Source organism: Cupressus sempervirens, chromosome 8 (genome assembly GCF_028749045.1).
Source record: "Cupressus sempervirens isolate cs-2001-9-10 chromosome 8, ASM2874904v1, whole genome shotgun sequence".
Classification (NCBI taxonomy): Eukaryota; Viridiplantae; Streptophyta; class Pinopsida; order Cupressales; family Cupressaceae; genus Cupressus; species Cupressus sempervirens.
In genome coordinates, this window is record NC_143125.1 from 149,966,419 (window position 1) to 149,986,072 (window position 19,654).

A 19,654-nucleotide genomic window follows, 5' to 3' on the forward strand; every position below is an offset into this window, starting at 1 on the left:
CTATGAGTGAGTCCGTAGTTTTTGAAGACACCATGTGAGTCCATAGTTTTTGAAGACACCATGATTGATGAGTATACATATGGAGAGTTCCAAGACTTTTATAAAGAAGAGACAATTCACAATCATCATGTTAGATGATGAAGTTGTGAGCATCCATGAATAAAGTATGCAAGACGATGAACAAGTTGCTCCCATGGAAGAAGAGAATGAAGGAAAATTTGGGGGAAAGGGTGTTATTTGATATTGTATTTGAGTGAAACTTGAATAAATGTTTGAAGACCAATTCATCAAGGATTCCTTGATTTTTGAAGATACACTCAAGGAGATTCACAAGGATGCATGGTTAGTGTTACACAAGGACAAACTACCAGAGGCAACATTCAATGGACCTTAGTTTGAGATCGATCTTGCCTTGATTTCTCATGAATTCAATACCAATGCTAGTGTGATGGTACACCATCAAATGCAACTTTCTAAAGCTATGGATGATCAACACAGATTTGAACAAGAATCTCCATTTGAGAATGAAGCTTGCTAGGTTGTTTCTTTCCCCGCTTTTATTGTTGAAAAGTTTGAAAGTTATTGTTTTGATTATGGTGATTTGGGAAAGGCAGGTTGCATTTGGTTTGACCACGGTCTAGATAATTGCCTTAATTGTTGATATTGCATGATAAATTTCTAGAGTTTGAAAATAGGGCAGTAAAATTTTACATGAAGTACAAGGATAAGTTTGCTAGGATGAGAACTGTCACCCAAGCTTTGTTGCTTTTGAACAATTTGAGAAAACATATGAGATCATGTATATATTGGAGTCTTTTGGGCATTGTCCGCTCAAGTGTTTTGTATATGATAGAGTAGGTTTTTCTTGAACCATTTAGTTTAAGAGGGTTAGAGTAGGTTTCCTTTTTGTCAGTTAATGTAGCTGTCGTAGGAGCGTACCTGTGCTTTTGAACCATCCGATCTAACTATTTTTTAGCAGTGCAAAGCCAGCTATAATTCCTTGCTAGACCACAACTCGGTTTTAGAGTGGAGGGATGAGCAACATCTTTCCTCCCTTGAGATCTAGTGAGATTCGATTCATGTTGGTTGTAGGGTTTGAAATGACCTTTTCAGGTGGTTGAACTATAATTGTAATTGGGTCTTGAATGGTAGATAGAATCAATCCTATTTTAGATCCCTTGGCTTGGGAGGAGTTCCACCTATGAAAGCCAGTGAGAAATCTTGGGCCGCTTTTTGACAATCCAATATTTCTTTTGGGTGATCTCCGGCTCTTTCCAGTGAAGAGGGCTTGTATTATATTGCCGATGCATGCATGCAAAGGTAGATTAGTTGTGGGTGGTTAAGGGCAATAACTGAAAGGGGCCGTACTTTATGTATCCAAGGCCAAGCCCCAGGGGGAATCCTCCCACTGTTGTTTCTTTCACCCCTTAAAATAATAGGGGCTCAGCTAGGCAATCTCCACTATTTCTTCTGCTCAGAACCCCCCTTGCTTCAGGGGTAGGGACATCAAATATTCTAGTCTCACCAACTAGAATTCACTAGTTGGTTTCCTTCATAAAGTCTAAATACTTCTGTTTGTAATTGGTCCCCACCCTTCTCTATCTACCAATATCTTCAACAGTTGGTAATGTAATTTATCCTTGTCCTATAAAATGGTCACTCGATGTATAAGAGTTGCACCCCTAATCCTCATTTAGGATGTTATCTTTGATATCCAGGCTTAATTGTCAAACTGATTGACACTGGCTTCATTGTGAGTTCTAGCAGGAACTAGAAATGCATGAAAGCATGTTATTATCACTTTGCTTTTTATTTGAAATGACATTGTTGATTTGTCTTCAATTATTTAATTATAAAGGATCTATAAAATAGTCAGTTTTCAAAGTTACTGTGATAAATATTTAAGAATCATATTTTCTTTTTTAATGACATATAAAATGAATCTGGTGCTTCACATCAAATGTTCTAGTCTCGCCAACTAGAATTCACTAGTTGGCTTCCTTGCCAAAGTCTACATGCTTCTGTTTGTAATTGGTCCCCACCCTTTTCTATCTATCAATATTTTCAACATCTGGTAATAGATTTTATCCCTGCCCTCTAAAATGGTTATTTGATTTATAAGAGTCACTCCCTTAATCCTCATTTAGGAGGTTATTTTTAATATCCAGGCTTTATTGTTGAACTGATTGACACTGGCTTCATCATGAGTTATAGCGGGAACTAGAAATGTATGAAAGCATGCTAATATCACCTTGCTTTTTATTTGAACTGTAACCATTGATACTTAGAGTATTTAATTATAATGTACATATAAAATAGTCAGCTTTCAAAGTTACTGTGATAAATATTTAAGAATCATATTTGCTTTGTTAATGACATAAAAATGAATCTGGTGCCTCAGTATTTTGTAAGGCATTCATATTCAAACATCTTGATTACTTGTATGGTTTTTATGAATTTAATTAATTTAATTGTAGCAATTTATGTTCCTACCTAAAATGGGTTGTATCATTCATTTTTGGTTTGGTTTTAATAGGTGACAAAGCAGCATAATGAAGATTGCAAAAAACTTTTGAGGTTAATGGGGGTTCCTGTGATTGAGGTAAATTTGTTTGTTCAAGATTTTAATCATCTTCATTTTTTGTGTTGAATCCTCAGAACTGTGCATTTACTATATTTACCTGTAAAAAAATTTGCAAATATGATTTTTATTTCTTTGCTGTATCCTTTCAATCCCCAACTGTTCTTCTATGCTACAGTACATCTAGGTATTTTATTGTCTATTTGATTGGTTACAGCAAAGGGTTTTTAACTTTTACTCTTTAGTTTTAAAGCATATACTTTCCAGATGAGCTTGTACGTACTTTTGCATTATCCTAATATGAAATGTTCTTACATTTATAATTTTGCTGTGTGGTGACATTATTCTTGTTGTTGACAGGCTCCTTCTGAAGCTGAGGCAGAGTGTGCATCATTATGTAAAATTGGCAAGGTATGAAATTTTGAATATCAGTATTGGTTTTTCTTTCAATGGTTGGTGCAGCTTGAATTTGGCAACTAAGGGTATTTCTAGTACAATTTTTATCTAATCTAGCTGAATGTACTTGTGAGTCCACTTGGCCTGCTTTGGTCGTTTTGGGGAAATTAATCTACTTGACTTTTTTTTTTTTTCTGTTTCAAGGTTTATGCAGTAGCTTCTGAGGATATGGATTCATTGACTTTTGGTGCTCCAAGGTTTTTGCGGCATTTGATGGAACCCTCATCAAAGAAAATACCAGTAATGGAATTTGAGATTGCAAAGGTACAAGCTGGACACTTTTAACAACCTTTAGATTATTGAAATAGCTTAATAAACTGTGTCAAAAGGAGTGATTGAGACTTGGAAATCTGTTCCTCGTATTTTTTTTCTCATTAGGTTTTAGAGGAGCTGAACCTTACAATGGACCAGTTTATAGACATGTGCATTCTTTGTGGTTGTGATTACTGTGATACCATCAGAGGTATGCCCAGATATGAATGTTGATTAATATTTAGAAGTTGATATGCAATATTTTGGCAAAATTTAAATGCTAAACTATATATTTCTTGTTGAATTTCTTCAATGATGCAAATTTGTTTTCAACTAGATCAGTATTATGATTTTTAAGATTAAGTGATAAAAGAAGTAGAAGCCTTCATGCTAGTTTGACTAGACTGTGGTTACATCACATTGTTGCATTACTGTTAGATGGTTGGGTATCTCAACTAGGAACGTTTAAGCTTGTTGAACTTTCTATCTTAGAACATTCTCATTACCTTCATGTTTTCAATTCTTGCTTTTGCTCATGTAGTACATGTAATGTTACTTCCCTTTTGTATGAACACCATGATATAACTTCTAGTATCCAATGTTTTATCCCAAAACAAGTATGCTTCTGTACTACAGGAAAAGCTATAAGTTCAAGTAATTTGTTAAGACACAATGTTATTTAGAGCTTCAATTGTTGGTAAAATTTTTAATTGAAGTGAAGTTAATGTATTTTCGTATATGCAATAACATGTTTAGTGCAAGTTATGTTAAGAAAGTAAGGCATTTACAGTTCATTGCATATTCCTGTCTATCTTATAAGACACCGTTTTGTTTTTGGGGCTTTTTTTGTTGGAAAACTGAAATCATTGTTCTTTGGGTCATTTGCATCAAAAAGTTGTATTTATGGTACTTCTAAAGGAAAAGTTGTATCATATTATCATAATATTGCTGTTCAGAAAATTTGTTACACTAATCTTTGCACTTTCACGTACTTGTTTATAATCAAAGTTGATTGTACCAACCTTGCAGAGAATGCAAGGCAAACAAATGTGAAAAAAGGAGTAATAAATTGCAAGGTTTTGGAGGTCATAACATACATGCTTCACATGCACATTTATGTGTATATTGGTAAGGTCTGGTTTGCTTCCAATACTGTTACCCAGTAGAATTTGAACATAAATGGAAGAAATCCCTTTTTGAGCTACAACAAGGGGTTCTTATTGTTGATGTTAATATCACCAACAGAGATCTTCTTATTATATCTGTTCCTTCTGTTGCTCCTCATTCATTACTATTGGCTCAGTTTACAGTGGCATGTTCGCCGCAAATTTCACATTATCATCTCTTTTGTGCTGTTTGATGGAGCCCTATTTTTTGGCAAAACCAGCGCCTCCATTTATTATGTTGAAAAGTTGAAGAGGGACAATCATTGATAATGTAGGTCAAAGGGACAATTCAAAATTAGAGCATGATGATGAGACATTGTCATTAATATCATGGATACTCATGGTTGAAAAGAAGACAATATTCTCAATTGTAGTCTCCTATAATAATTCCTATGTTCATTGTTATCACATGATAGCATGAAGAGCAGTTGCCGAAGTATGCCACAGCATTGAAAAGCTTACTGTACTAGAACCATTGAACAAGACTACCAAGAAAGTCTTTGCACACAACGCTGGAGATACATGTGATAGCATCCCTATGGTACGACTTGAAAAGGTGAAATGTGAGAAGTCAGAGCAGTGGAAGAAAATCTGACTGCATTTGTTTTTAAAGTGGTCTGATCAAGAATCACAACCGTCTTCAGGAATTCATTAAGTAATGGAGCAAAGGAAAATCCTGCTTAATATGGAAATAGTCAAACTGAGGTCCACAATGGAAGTTGAATCAAGTTTGGGATGATGGACAAATATAATGAGATGCACAAATTTGATTTAATATTTGACCTGGCCAGTTGTCATTAGTTTTTCTGCCATTGGTCCTGAAATCTGGACAATGAGGTACCCAGACCTGACACTTGCCAAATGGACCATAATCATATGTACTAGCCTTCTTGTTGGCTGTGTGGCATGTATTTCGTACTTCTGCAATCATAGAAACAGCTACATATATTCTGTACCACACAGACAAGAATGTCCTTCTAAGAGCACCAACTGGAAGTAGGAAGCCAATATCTACAAAATGGTCGATGCTTCATCTTTTCAATAGTCAATCAGACATGAAGGTTATTTATATCACACCAATGAAGGCCTGTGGCAATGAGTGATAGTAAGGGATTTGAAGAAGTAACTGCTCTAAGAACCATCAACAAAGTTGTATAGGCAAGCAACTGATCGTTTCATATACATGAATATTGGAGACAAAGCAAGATTAGAATATCATTATACATAAATTTTTTAAGGCGAGTGCATGTTTACAACAATGGAAACTGAGCCTATTGAGCCTATCGTAATTAGAAATGATGTGCTATTTCCACGTCACCAAAAAAGCACAGTATTTTTATCAGCATGTATTATTTCAATTAGCATACACAACAATAAAGAATGTGATTCTTTGAGGTGGCCCAGATAAGGATGTCTATCAAGAATATCGCTATAGTATTGGACATTAGACGATACAACCATTTATGGAGGAAAGCCTTGAAATAGAATACGAATTCCATAGGAGTATTAGGTTACTGAAGCCACGTTGAAGGGATCATCAGGCAAGACATGAAGTTATGTGCCATCACAAATGGAGTGGAAGTGTTTAGATGTTGATTGGTTTGATGTTGTTGTCATTCAAATTCTTTACTCAAGAAGATAGAGATTGAGAAAAACGGGCTAGGGCATAGACCAAAGTTTTGCGTGAGGTAGGAGCCTGCGTGTATAGTTCTATATCTAGAATCCACATGCAAGTGTAGAAGCTTGCCACACTGCATTCTCTTGCCATGGTATTCCGTCCAAGCCCAAACATGGAAATTGCTACAGTGAAAACAAAAGACAAAATTATCACAAATTATCTTCAATAGTGTGTGTGTTGTGTTTGAACAGAAGACAACAAAAGTATATAAGAGTCATGTGATAATGTAAAAACAAATAAATGATACACCCGACAATTGAAAAGTGACGTGGACTTGAAGAGCATGACACATGGACAAGCAACAAATGAAATATCTACAATAGATATTGACATCAATGAGGACTATGTTGATTGCTGATGAAGCATTCATAAACAATAAGATTATCATTCCAATAATTAACGGTGACAAATATAAAAGGGCAGTCATGTCTAAATGATGCGATTATAATCAATTGTTTTGAAAGCTAATAATGAAAAGTCGCAATTGCCTTGTGAAAAGTCATAAGAAAGATACAAGAAGATAGATTCAATACAAATAAGGAGATATAATACATATTCGACATTCAAAAAATAAAATTCAACAGTCATATAATAGTTGTATGGAGGAATAAGGAGTTCAATGATTTATAAATGCCTGTTTCGTTTTGATTATTTAAATGGCATGGAGAATTAAATTACAGTTGATGAGTCCTTTATAATCATTTTTTAAAATTCTATAAACAATTTATGTTAGGCAAGTGGATGAGGTCATCTGTGGCATTTTAAACTCTATCATTGCAAATGTTGTGAAATATTTAATTGTTTTTGAATTTGTGCCCCTGACCTTAGGAGTTAAAGTGCAATCTGGACTAGTTTAGAATTGCGTATGTATATATATATATATATCTTGATTATTAAACTGTTCATAGTTTATGTGAATAGAACATTGTAAAGTTATACGCTAAGTTGCCGGATTCGTCCCCTGCTGCCCGGATTCGGGTCCAGGTCCGCACGGGTCCGGATTCGCCCTCGGTCCGGGAAGGGTCCTTAGTTTTGACTGTGGATTTGTTCGGGTCCTTGCTGGAGTGAACCTAGACGAACCCACAACGAACTCGGGGCTAAAAACAACTTTAAAGAGTGTGTTTTTTAAATTGTTTTCTTCTGTAACTCTCAGAGGAATTTAATAAAAAACATTTCACTCATCTAATCCCTTATGTCAAGGAGGAAGACGATGATATAGCAGCATATGGGACTAGTGGAACTAGTTTGGGTTCCAATGATGAAGCTCTAGATATAGTTGCAGTTGGGGATGAAGCCATTGATCTCTCATTTTATGACGATCCAATTGACCCTTGAAGGGCATTTGATACTATGATTATTGATAAACTACTAAACACTTGTCATCTATCATCATGTTTAAAACTTTATTATTTGATGAACTAGTCTTTGTTTTGCAATTTAGTAATTCAATGTATTATTTGATGAACTAGTCTATGTTTTGCAATTTAGTAATTCAATGTATAATTTTCTTTACAATCATGAAGATAGATTAATGAGCGAGTATTTAATGTTTTTAGATTCAGGTTAAATCATGTTTTGAAGGGACCCAAAACCCTTTGGCATTTGGCATTGATCAATGATCAAGCAACAATTGTTTATATTGTGAAATGATTTTGTTTTGCAACTATGCCTGTTTCTCTTTTGTGTGTGTGTCTATATATATATATATATACTCACGAACCCACCCATGAACCCAAATGGGGAAAAAAAAAATTGCCCGAACCCACGAACTGAACCCCGAACTTGAACCCGTCCCCGAACCCGAATCTGCAACTTAGGTTGTACGTTATAATCTTCATTGTAGTGGATTTTGTTGCTTGAATAAGTTAAAGCATTGGTCTTTTTATCATTGAAGTGTTGGATTTATATTTGAAGTCAGAAAATCTATCATTTCCTTCTTACAAACATCAAACCAATTGTTAAGAACCTCATACAAAAATTCATTCCAAACTATCACACAACTCCATATTAATTGAGTTTAAAGACCTTGCTAGCCGGAGAACTCACAAAGATAAATTTACTATAGAAAAGCTTCAAACCAAACAATCAGTGTTTGAGGTGAGGTCTACCCTCTTGGGTGTAGTGGAGCCTGAAGTGTAGGGGAATCAAGGTGATTCTCATTTGTTGGCCAGAATTGATTGTGAAATCCTATTAGAGAAGTGATAGGCTCTTGGATTTCCAAGCTGTGGTTTTGTGAACCAACACTATGAAAGATGTTTATGATGCATAATATCATCGTATATATTTTTCTTATGCAGTTTTGTCTATTATCAACATCATTGTTAAGTATGTGAATATTCTCTTTGTGGTATAGGGGTACTATCCTACTTGGTGTCCAAATAAGCTGCTAGCGTTTTCTTATCCTTGTTGACAATCCTTGGCATTGGTCTTCATTGTTCAAGTGTCGGTTGCATTAAAGACAACTCCATTGATTTCTTTCAGGTGTTAGTGAGTAATCATGAGCAGTGTGTGGCAGATATCTATAGTTCTTTAGTTATTGTTAAATTTTCTCTCTTGATAACATTTTCACGGTGAAGAGTGATCAATGGAAAGATATGGAAAATTTAGAATAGCTATAAACAGAGGAAAAGGGTGTCGTGTGTTTGTTAAGAAAGTTAGCAGTTGAGTATTGTAACGTCTGCCTTAAACTGTAATTAATATATGAACTGATTTCTGAGCATCATATAATGATACCGATCATATTTTATATGTATCGGTTTCGTTTGTAATTATCACACATTGTATTTGTGATACAATATATGATCGGGCATTACTTAGAATATATGATCAGGCATTTCTTATAGCATATGATCGAGCACTTCTCATGATCAGGCATTATGGTTATGCCGGTCATTAACTTTGTTATGTTAATCACCAATAGTCTCCAATCAGTGTATTCTTGAAATATAATGTGTTAAGGCATGACTATGTAGGGTCATGCCCCTATAATTCATGTCTCAACACATATATAATGTACATCATTTACAACTGCAGATCATATCAATAAAATTGACAATACTGATCTCAAACAAGGAAATCATATTTTACAGCAAGTACATTAAGTTTATCAACAAGAAGTCACCAGTCTGTTATATATCAGAATAAATATCAAACACTTTGATAAGTCTACACCAAACACGGTCTAATAAACTTTACAGTGTTCATATATGTTATTGGACTTTTATGTGCATAGTATTCTGATGTTTTAATAAGCTTCATACTGTGCAAGGCATAAGTAGTATTGTCCATCTGTTGTAAGCATCAAGTTAGATGCCGTAAGAAGTGAGTTTTTCATAACCGGTTACATTTTGTGTAATGAATATGTGGTGTGGCATCTATATTGATACAATGTCAAGATTAGGAATAGTTAAAGTTTTTTTTTTTTGAACAGTTCTTAAAGCTGAAGAGTATATAGCGTCAAGTGTTCATCATTCTTTTGGATTGAATATCAGTTGTTCAAAGACATTTGTATTTGACTTGAAGATCTCAATAAAAGATTTTTTGTGTGGGCTAGGTTGTTTCCCTCGTAGAGGAATTTTTTTTCCAGGGTATTCTTGGTGCTGCTTGTGATCTTGTTTTGTATCTCAATTAGTGCAACGGGTATATACTTCTGGTTCTAACATGTTATCAGAGTGGGTTTGAAGGAATTGATCCTGTACCAGAAGTATTTTGAATTTGTGATCTTCATTTTTTTGTGTGAAAATGGTGAATGGGTTAAAAAAGTTGAATATAAGCTTGACAGGTCATCAAATTTTGCCTCATGGAAGCCCACGAGTTTGGTTGCTCTTGAAAATGATCTTCTGGATTATATCAACTCAGATGTTGCTAAACCATCTGATGGTACCGAAAAGATTCATTGGAGGAAGAACAAGATTTTAGCTAAAAAGATTATGATTTATTCTATCAAGGATCACTTGGTTCCCGTCATCTCCAAATTAGATTCAGCTAAGTAAATATTCAAAATTCTCAAGGATTTATATGAGTTTAGTGACACCAACAGAGTTCTTACTCTAAGACATCAACTGTTGCATGTCAAAATGACAAAAGATGAATCTGTGGTTTTATGTTTTTTGAAGATTACAGAATCGAAGGATCAGCTTAGTACAAGAGGGGAAATATTTTTTGATAATGATCTGTTTATGCTTGCTATGAATGGGCTTCCCCATTCTTTGGAATCTTTTATTCAGGGTGTTAGTGGAAGAGATGAGCTTCCAAAATTTGACACATGAAGAGAAGATTACATCCAAGAGGAATACAGATCAGAAGCAAGAGGAAATGGTCATAGAAACCATCATGGAGGAAATCACGTTCTTGCAGCTCATACGTTCGAAGAGAAAGGAAGGAAAAAGAACTTCGAACGATTCAGAGAAAGGATTTCGAGTCTGGCTTTGAATTTAAGAAACGAAAGAGAGGCATCTCTCGAGTTCAATTTTTTAGATGTGATAAGCTTGGTCATTTTGACAAAGATTGCACCACAAGGTCTATGCCTCATGCCATTGCTGCTGTAAATATTGAGAATCCTTCTCCTCAAAGAGAGACCAGCAATAACTTGGAGGGTTTCCTCTTCATATCAGCACTTTCCAGCAATATTCCAACCAATAGCCACACATGGTTGATTAGCAACGATGCTTCCCGTCAGATCATTGGTTTTAAAGATCACTTATTTAATTTGAAAGAAAAGGATTATGCAATTTATTCAGTTAAAGTTGTAGGTTTTTCATCCTTCAAATTGGATTTTGGTATTCCTCTGCATCTTAGTGATGTATTATTTGTTCTTGGCATAAAAAGAAATCGAATCCCCATTTCAGCCTTGGAAGACAAACGGTATCATGTTGTTTTTGCTAAAAACAAAGTTTTGGCATGGAAGGAGGACGCTGTTTTTAAAACAGCTCATGATATTGGCTCACGTTTTGATAGCCTTTACAAGCTTTTTGCTAGTTTTATTCATGCATTCTCTTATGTTTCTTCAGATTGACATGAACTATGACACAAGAGGTTTGGGCACTTAAATTTCAGAACTTTAGCCTGTATGAATAAAGCTGTAATTGGTCTTCCTAAGTTAAATCAGAAGAATGAAGGAGTTTTCAAGGGATATGCTCTAGATAATAATATTAAGAGTAAATCTAGAGCTAAAGATATTCTTGAATTAATTCATATCTCTTAGTGGTTTTTGGTATTATATTACTTTCATAGATGAGCTTTGTCATAAATGTTGGGTTTACTTTCTTAAATCCAAGGAGTCCAATGAAGTGCTGAATCGTTTTAAAGAATTCAAAGTTTTAGTAGAGAATTTGTCAAATAAAAGAATTAATGTATTAAGGTGAGATAATGGTGGAGAATTTAATTTATGGTAACTTTCATAATTACTGTGTTGAAGTCGGAATTAAGAGGGAGCATTGTGTTCCCTATAATCCTCAACTAAACAGTTTGACTGAAAGAAAGAACATGTCAATTGTTGAGGCTGCTAAGGCAATGATTCATGATCAATGTCTTCAAACTTTTTAATTGGCTGAAGCATGCAGAACTGCAGTTCATATTCAGAACAATAGCCCTCATTATATTCTTCACAACATGACTCTAGAATTCTCAGGTATTAAACCAGAACATTTGTTACTTAAAAATTCTTGGTTGTCCAGTTTTTATTCACATTCCCAAAGAAAAAAGATCAAAGTTAGAACCTTATGGAAATCAAGGTATCTTTGATTGGTTATAGCGATTCTTGAAAAGCATATAGGATTTCTATTCTAGGGCAAATACAAATTGAAATCAGTAGGGATGTTACATTTGATGAAAGTTCAATTTGCAATCTTCAATTGTTTCCAGCAGTGACAATGATATTGAAATTTTGAAGCATACTTAGGATACAGTCATGTCTGATTCTGAACTGCCTTTATAGATGGAGAGGGAGAATGGAAATGACTTTATAGTCATGTCTGATTCTTGGTTATAGGTATCTTTGATTGGTTATAGCGATTCTTGAAAAGCATACAGGATTTCTATTCTAGGGTAAATACAAATTGAAATCAGTAGGGATGTTACATTTGATGAGAGTTCAATTTGCAATCTTCTATTGTTTCCAGCAGTGACAATGATATTGAAATTTTGAAGCATTCTTAGGATACAGTCATGTCTGATTCTGAGCCGCCTTTAGAGATGGAGAGGGAGAATGTAAATGACTTTGTGGACCAAATTAATCCAGTTGATTCCATGGACACTCCATTAGGTTCCAGTTCTACTTCAGCCAACAAGAAAAGACCTTTATGGGCTAGAAACATTATGGAAGAAGCTGAATCTTATGCAGCTCCTTGTGGTACTTTCAGAGAAAGTAAAAGGCGTCAAAAGTTTGCTAGTTGTGTTGCATTGATGAGTAACATTATTGCTTCAGATTCTTCCAATGTTAAAGCAACTTCAAATCAAAAAGTGTGGAAGGACACAACATTGGAAGAATACCAGTCTATTCTTAAAAATTGTGTATGGGATGTTGTACCAAGACCAAAAGGTAACTTTGTAGTTTCCTCTAAATGGTTACTTAAGATTAAACATGTTGCTAATAACAGTATAGAGAAATATAAGGCTAGATTTGTAGCTAAAGGTTCCTTCCAAAAGAAAGGTATAGACTATGAAGAAACTTTTGCTTCTTTAGCTCCTTATACCTCCATCAAGACAATCATTGCATTGCAGTTGTGAAGGATTGGAAGCTTCATCAAATTGATGTTAAAACAACATTCTTAATTGGAGTTATTGAAGAGGAAGTTTACATTGAGCTGCTTGAAGGATTAATTATTCATGATAGAGACTCATGTTTGCAAGCTGGAAAAGGCATTGTATGGTCTTAAGCAACTCCCTCGTGCTTGGTATGAGGGAATTGATAACTATCTTTTAAGTTTGGGTTTTCCAAAGAATGGTGCAGATCCAAATTTATACTTAAAGGTACATAATAATAAATTGTTGATTCTCGTGCTTTATGTTGATTATAATAAATTGTTGATTCTCGTGCTTTATGTTGATAATTTATTTTCAACCGGTGATGATGATCTTATTGTTAAGTGCAAAGATGGACTTACTTCAGAATTTGAAATGAAAGATCTTGGATTGCTACATTCTTTCCTTGGACTTGAGGTATGGCAGAAATCTCTTGAAATTATTTTGAGTACATTTTCAAAAGAGTTAGGCATGCTTGATTGCAAGTCTGTGGTAACTCCTATGAAAGCTAATCTGAAAAAATTACATGAGGATGCAACTGTTTCAGACTTGTTTGACCCTGCTAGGTATAGACAACTTATTGGGTCCCTAATATATTTAGTCAACACTCGTCCTGATATATGCTTATGGAATAAACACATATAGTCAATTTATGTGTCAACCAAGCCAGATTCATTTTATAGCAGCCAAACATATTTTGAGATATGTTTGTGGTACAATTGGATATGACCTAAAATATTCTTCAAATGCTGGACTGAAAGTACAATGGTTCTCTGATTCTGATTGGGCATGATGTGTACCTGATAGGAAGAGTATTTTGGGATGTTGTTTTAATGTAGGCTCAACTATTATTTCCTGGTGTAGAAGGAAACAATCTTGTGTTGCTTAGAGTACAACTGAAGTAGAATATGTTGCAGCCTCCATGGCTGCTAGAAAGGCTGTATGGCTCCAAAAATTACTTGCTGGTTTATTTGGACAGCTTTGTGAAATCAATATGATAATGCGTGATAACCAAAGTTGTATGAAACTCTCCGTTAATCCATTTTTTCATAATAGAATGAAGCATGTAGAACTTAAATTTCATTATTCGAGGGCTATGGTCCAAATAAGAGCCATTGAGCTTAAGCATGTTTCTACAGAGGAATAGGTTGTAGACATTCTTACCAAGCCACTTCCTAAAGTATAGTTTTCTTACTTCCGAGATAAGCTTGGCATTGTGGAGAATGATGCTCTTATTGGGAAAGAGCCTCAACCTGTGTTATTCATTTCTTGAATCTTTTGCCAGAGAAGTTCAAGGTGAGATTTTTGTTTCCACCCTCTGCGAGTAGGTATGTTCGATCCACCCCCTGACAGTAGGCAAGGTGGAAATGCATTCTTCTTTGGGAGAACTTTGAGGTGAAAGCCGTTGTCCCCTCCTTTGGGAGTAGGCATGGTGGTTTCACCCTTTGCATGTAGGCATCGTGAAAGTCATGTATGTGATTCCATGACTATGTTTCATGATTCACCCCCTAGGAGTGGCTATGATGGATATTTTTTTGTTTTTTATATTTCACCCTCTAGAAGTTGCTATGGTGAATATTGTTATGATGGATAACAATGGTTTATTAGGAGAAATCTATGAAGAAATTGTGTGTTGATTTTGTGATGCAGCCATACGCTGTTGTCACTAGAAGGCAAACTAAAGATCTCTTTCTTGCTAAGAGGGAGTGTTGATGTTAGTAGCAGCGACAAAGATCATATTATATTTGCTCTCTTCTTTCTCCTCATTCATTACTATTGGTTTAGTTTACAATGTCATGCTTGATGTGAAGTTCACCTTATTATCTCTTTAGTGTCGTCGAAGGTGTTTTGGATAGTATCATTGTATGTATTTTTCTTATGTCGTTTTGTCTATTATTGACATCGTTGTTATGTATGTACATATTCTCTTTATGGTACACAGGTACTATTTTACTTGGTGCCCAAATAAGTTGCGTGTTGTTGCTTATCCTTGTTGGCAATCCTTGGCAGTGGTCTTTATTGTTCAAACGCTTGCTACATTAAAGATAGCTCTGTTGATTCCGTTTTGGTGTTTGTGATTAATCATGAGTGGCGTGTGGCATATATCTATTATTCTTTAGTTATTGTTTATTATTCTCTCTTGCTGACACTTTCATGGTGAAGAGTGAGGATAGAAAGATGTGGAAAATTCAAAATAGCGATAAACAGATGAAAAGGGTACCTTGTGTTCATATATGTTTTGGGCTTTTCTATGCATAGTATTTTGATGTTTCAAATAGCTTCATATTGTGCAAGGCATATGTAGTGCCTTCTATTTGTTGTTAGCATCAAGTTAGATGTTGTAAGAAGTTTGTTTTTCATAATCAGTTACATTCTGTGTAATGATTATGTGGTGTGCCATCTATATTGATACACCGTTAAGATTAGGAATAGTTTAAGTTTTGTTTTCTTGAATAGTCTTTAAAAGCTGAAGATTGTATAGTGTCAAGTGTTCATGATTCTTTTGGATTGAATATTCGACTTGAAGATCTTAATAGATTTTTTGTGTGGGCTGGGTTGTTTCCCTCATCGAGGAGATTTTTTTCCACAATATTGTTGGTGTTGCTTGTGATCTTGTTTTGTATCTCAGTTATTGCAATGTGTATATGCTTTTGGTTCTAAATTTAACACTTATGGTAGACCAAATTGATGTTAGGTTTTTTTGACCTAAAAAATAATTTTGTGTTAATTTATATGTATGCATGTTACATACTTTTTATGAATAAAAACAACCATATTATTGTGTCTTTTTGTGTTTTAGTGCTCTTTATTTTGTTTATTCTTTATTTTTGGGCAACACATTAGCTTGGTATTAGAGTGGGTTTGATAACTGCAAATAAGGGAGTTTCTCTTCTTCATCAATTTGTGTATCTTTTGTAGGTTGCAATGAGTATTTTGTAGGCAATTTGTATGTGTTGAAATTGTAGCTTTGATAGAGATCATAATTATTTGAAATGATTTTCAAGAGCTCTTTGAGATTCTTGTTAGAAATTTGTTCAGTGCTCACCTCAGGATTCGTGACAAGGGCTTAATTGCCTCCTGTGTACTATAAGTTGAGTGGTTGTATCGGGCATTGATAGATTGGTCTTTTGGTGCAACGACAACCCCACTCTAACAAGTGGTATTAGAGCTTGGTCATAGGTTCGAATCCTCAGACCCTCGGGTAATGCTGAGGGGGAGATTGTTAGAAATTTGTTCAGCATTCCCCTCGGGATTTATGACAAGGGCTTAACCGCCTCTTCTGTACTATAAGTTGAGTGGTTTTATCGGGCATTGACAAATCGGTCTTTTGGTGCAACGATAACCCCACTTTAACAATTCTACTATTTTGCTACACTGTAATAATCAAGCTAGGTTATTATTTATTACATTCAAGTTTATTCATCCTATTTGTGAGTTGTGTCTTCAACAGTCAATATATTCTTTGCACAATTCTGTTTGAGTCTTTGCATTTATCTCTTGTTTGGTTGGAGTTTCAATTTGAGCCGCGATTGTTCATTGTCCATCTGAGATCCTCTGTCGTTAACCTTTATTATGGTCTTGCTATATTTTGTTTGCCTTGGACTGTTTGCGTCTTGCTGTCTATGAGTGATATGGGTGTGTAATAGCATTTCCATATTCACCTTTCTTTCATTGTTGACGAAGGTTAGTGTTGTATCTTGATTTGTTTGGCCTTCTTTGATGAAGTTTCTTTATTTGTATCATGAGTACATACAGAGAGGCATGATCGACTGTTGCAATCTATGGCTACTTATATTATGGTAACAATGGACATCTTGTATGTGATCGCGTCTTCCTTTGATGCTGGTAAGTTCTCTTTGCCTAATGCTCGACAAAGAAAATATTTTTCTTACGGAGGTGTATTATTATCGGTTAGTGACTATTGGAGAGCAGCCCACTTGTGTCTATAGAGAGAAACCTGTTTGTGTATACGGTGGTGAGATTATTGGAGGCACATGGTTGGTTTAGGTTTTTATAGTGGTATTTGCTGCAAGGTTGTGTGTATGCAAAGCTACACAATGTGTTTGTAGAGAGTTATTGAAATAAAGATTTTGTATTGGCTTCTTCGTCTTTGCCATGGGTCATTTTTGTGGCATTTACTATGGAGCTAGAGGCCTAGGTGGCTCTAAGGGGTTCAAGTATCATAGAGGGTGTAATTCGTTGACTGCAATAAAGAGAAGTATTCTATGATTATACCTTTGAATATTATTCATGAATTTTATGTAATTAATTCATGCAATAACACAAAAAATAGTGAATCATGTATGTTTCTAGTATTTATTATTCTCTCTATAATGTTTCTAGGACGAATTGAGAAGCATAATGATGATGAGAGATCACATTCATGGGGAGTTTATTTTCAAGAATTAAAGGCAACCTATCAAAGAGATAATGCATTAAAGATGAAGTTGGCATTGAAAATATTATTACATAAAGGGAAAAGTTGATGAGCTGAAGAGGAAGAACTTTAGGCCATCAAGATTTAGAGGTAGCTTGTGTGGTAGATGAAGAACTTTGCAAAGGGTCAACAAGGTCTTGGAGTAGTGTGTTTGCAAAAGGTTCTTGTTTTGTCAAGCATTGAAGTCTTCTGTAATTTGTTGTGATAATTTAGTTTTGAGAATGGAACCCCTCTGCTGAGAAGAAGTCTCAACATTCAGTTGTTCTTATTGTTTAGTATGATGAGTTTTTTGCCTAGAGTGAGAAGTTTGAGATGCATTCCCTTGTTAATGAGTTCTTCTCTTAGAGGGAAAAGTTCGAGGTGCAATCACTTGTAATGAGTTCTTCTTTGGTAGGGAGAATTTTGAGTCGAAATCCCTTGTTAATGAGTTCTTCTTTGGTAGGGAGAAGTTTGACGTGAAATCCCTTGTTAATGAGTTCTCTTCGAGAGTAGTTCGAGGTTGTTGATTTAGTCAGTATCGCTGCAAATGTATCGGTACTGCCTATAAGGTATGTGTCTTCCAAAGGCAACAAACCCTTATATTTATATATTGAGCATAATCCAAGAAGAGACATGTCCGCCCATGGGACATGTCTATTCTCTAAAAATTTCATACTATGTTTTAAATATTATTTTGTATATATATATATATATAATTTCTATAAATTGTTATAATATTAAATTATCTAACATAACAGTACTTAGATATTAATAAATTTATATCTCATAAATAAATATATATAAATTATATCTCTCACACACACATATATATCTACAACTACAATAGTATCATCTCAAGGTTTAATTTAACTGAAGCTACCAAATATTAACACTCCCTCTTAGCTAGGGAGGATAAACACAAGATAGATATTACACCATTGGTAATATTAGGAGTGGAAAATTTTAAGGATATCTTTGATCATAAAATCTCCACCATTTTGATATCATGAATATTGGCCTTTCATAATGTCAACACATGATATTCACTAATTACTCAAAATATATCTATATAAGCAACTCATAGACCGTCAAGTGAATTACATCTAACACTTATTTGTTGATTTACAAGATATAATCCATCATGACCTATTTTTTTCATTTACATGAAATGTATATCATGATTTAAGTTATTGTTAGATCATCACCTTCCAATAACTTTTACAAATATAAGTGATAATCATTTGGTAAGTCGTCACTTCCTGATGATGTACACAGTGGGCAGGCCCATACACGCATGAAATCAAAAGTTTACATGTAGTCGCCCTGGGTGTCGTGGTGTTGTCATGACATCCACCATGAACCATATTAGAGAAATAAGGTTTTCACCTCAAACTTACATCTCTCATAGAGAAGAATGTATTACGAGGGTTTGCACTTGGAACTTCTTTACAAAGAAACACTAACCTTTAGACCTCCTTGTTAAGGTTACTTCTAATGAAGTCTCAAAACTCCCTTTCAATCTAGTCTTAAATTTTGAGCTCCTCGTTCAAAGCTACCTTTGGTGAAGTGTCAAAGGTCAAACTCCCTCAAGTTAACTAAAACATATCCTCTATTTGCTATTCCTCTTTGTCCAGGGTTGCCTCTAATGAACTGTCATGCTCCCTCTTGATATAGAAGGATACTCATAATCTCAATCATAAAAGATATTCACTTCAAGAGTCTCACTCTATCTAGCATGATCATCATATGACTAATTAATTCTAGATCAAAACTTCTTTGGAGCTACAATCTTAAGATTGAGTTCTGCACAATATTTGGCAGCATGTGTAAAGTATCAACCTTGTTTTTCTGAAAGAACATATCCAAAGAAGAAAAGAGAAGATCAAGGCAAATAGCTCTTATACCATATATAGAAATAAGAGAGACTATAGTTGATTAGATAAATAAAATACTCAAGGATGATAAATACTTATTTGTACACCAATATCCTTTTATTTAGTCCTTGATTCCATTAGTCATTAATATTGAATCAAGAACAATTGTCGATTACATTAATTATTTCATTAAAAGAGATTATAGTGATTTACTATAACGCTATATGTCTAAAGAACATAATGTCATTCTTATTGGATTAAAATATATTTACATATTATCCATTTGTAGCTTTCTACATATACTCTTCATAATAATGTAATGTTCCCATCATGAAATAATTAATTAATCAATCCTTTGTTCGTGGGCCGATTGATTTAGAATATCTCAGACCCATTTTTATTTTATTGTTTCCGTAGGTTTGGCCGTCGGCTATATTTGTAAACCCTTGGGAAGTTTTTTTGAAGGGTATTTAAGCACAACGTGTAGGT

The 19,654-nt window shown here is 34.6% G+C and overlaps 1 protein-coding gene across 1 annotated transcript in view; it reads left to right on the forward strand.

Annotated features, from left to right (window-relative positions):
• LOC149541995 (5'-3' exonuclease family protein) overlaps nucleotides 1-19,654 on the forward strand; it is a 93,906-nt gene that overhangs the window by 43,471 nt on the left and 30,781 nt on the right. The window contains exons 8-11 of the mRNA XM_089797044.1: nucleotides 2,537-2,602; nucleotides 2,942-2,992; nucleotides 3,182-3,301; nucleotides 3,416-3,500. Coding sequence (XP_089653170.1) covers nucleotides 2,537-2,602; nucleotides 2,942-2,992; nucleotides 3,182-3,301; nucleotides 3,416-3,500 — 322 coding nt within the window. The remainder of the gene's footprint in view (nucleotides 1-2,536; nucleotides 2,603-2,941; nucleotides 2,993-3,181; nucleotides 3,302-3,415; nucleotides 3,501-19,654) is intronic.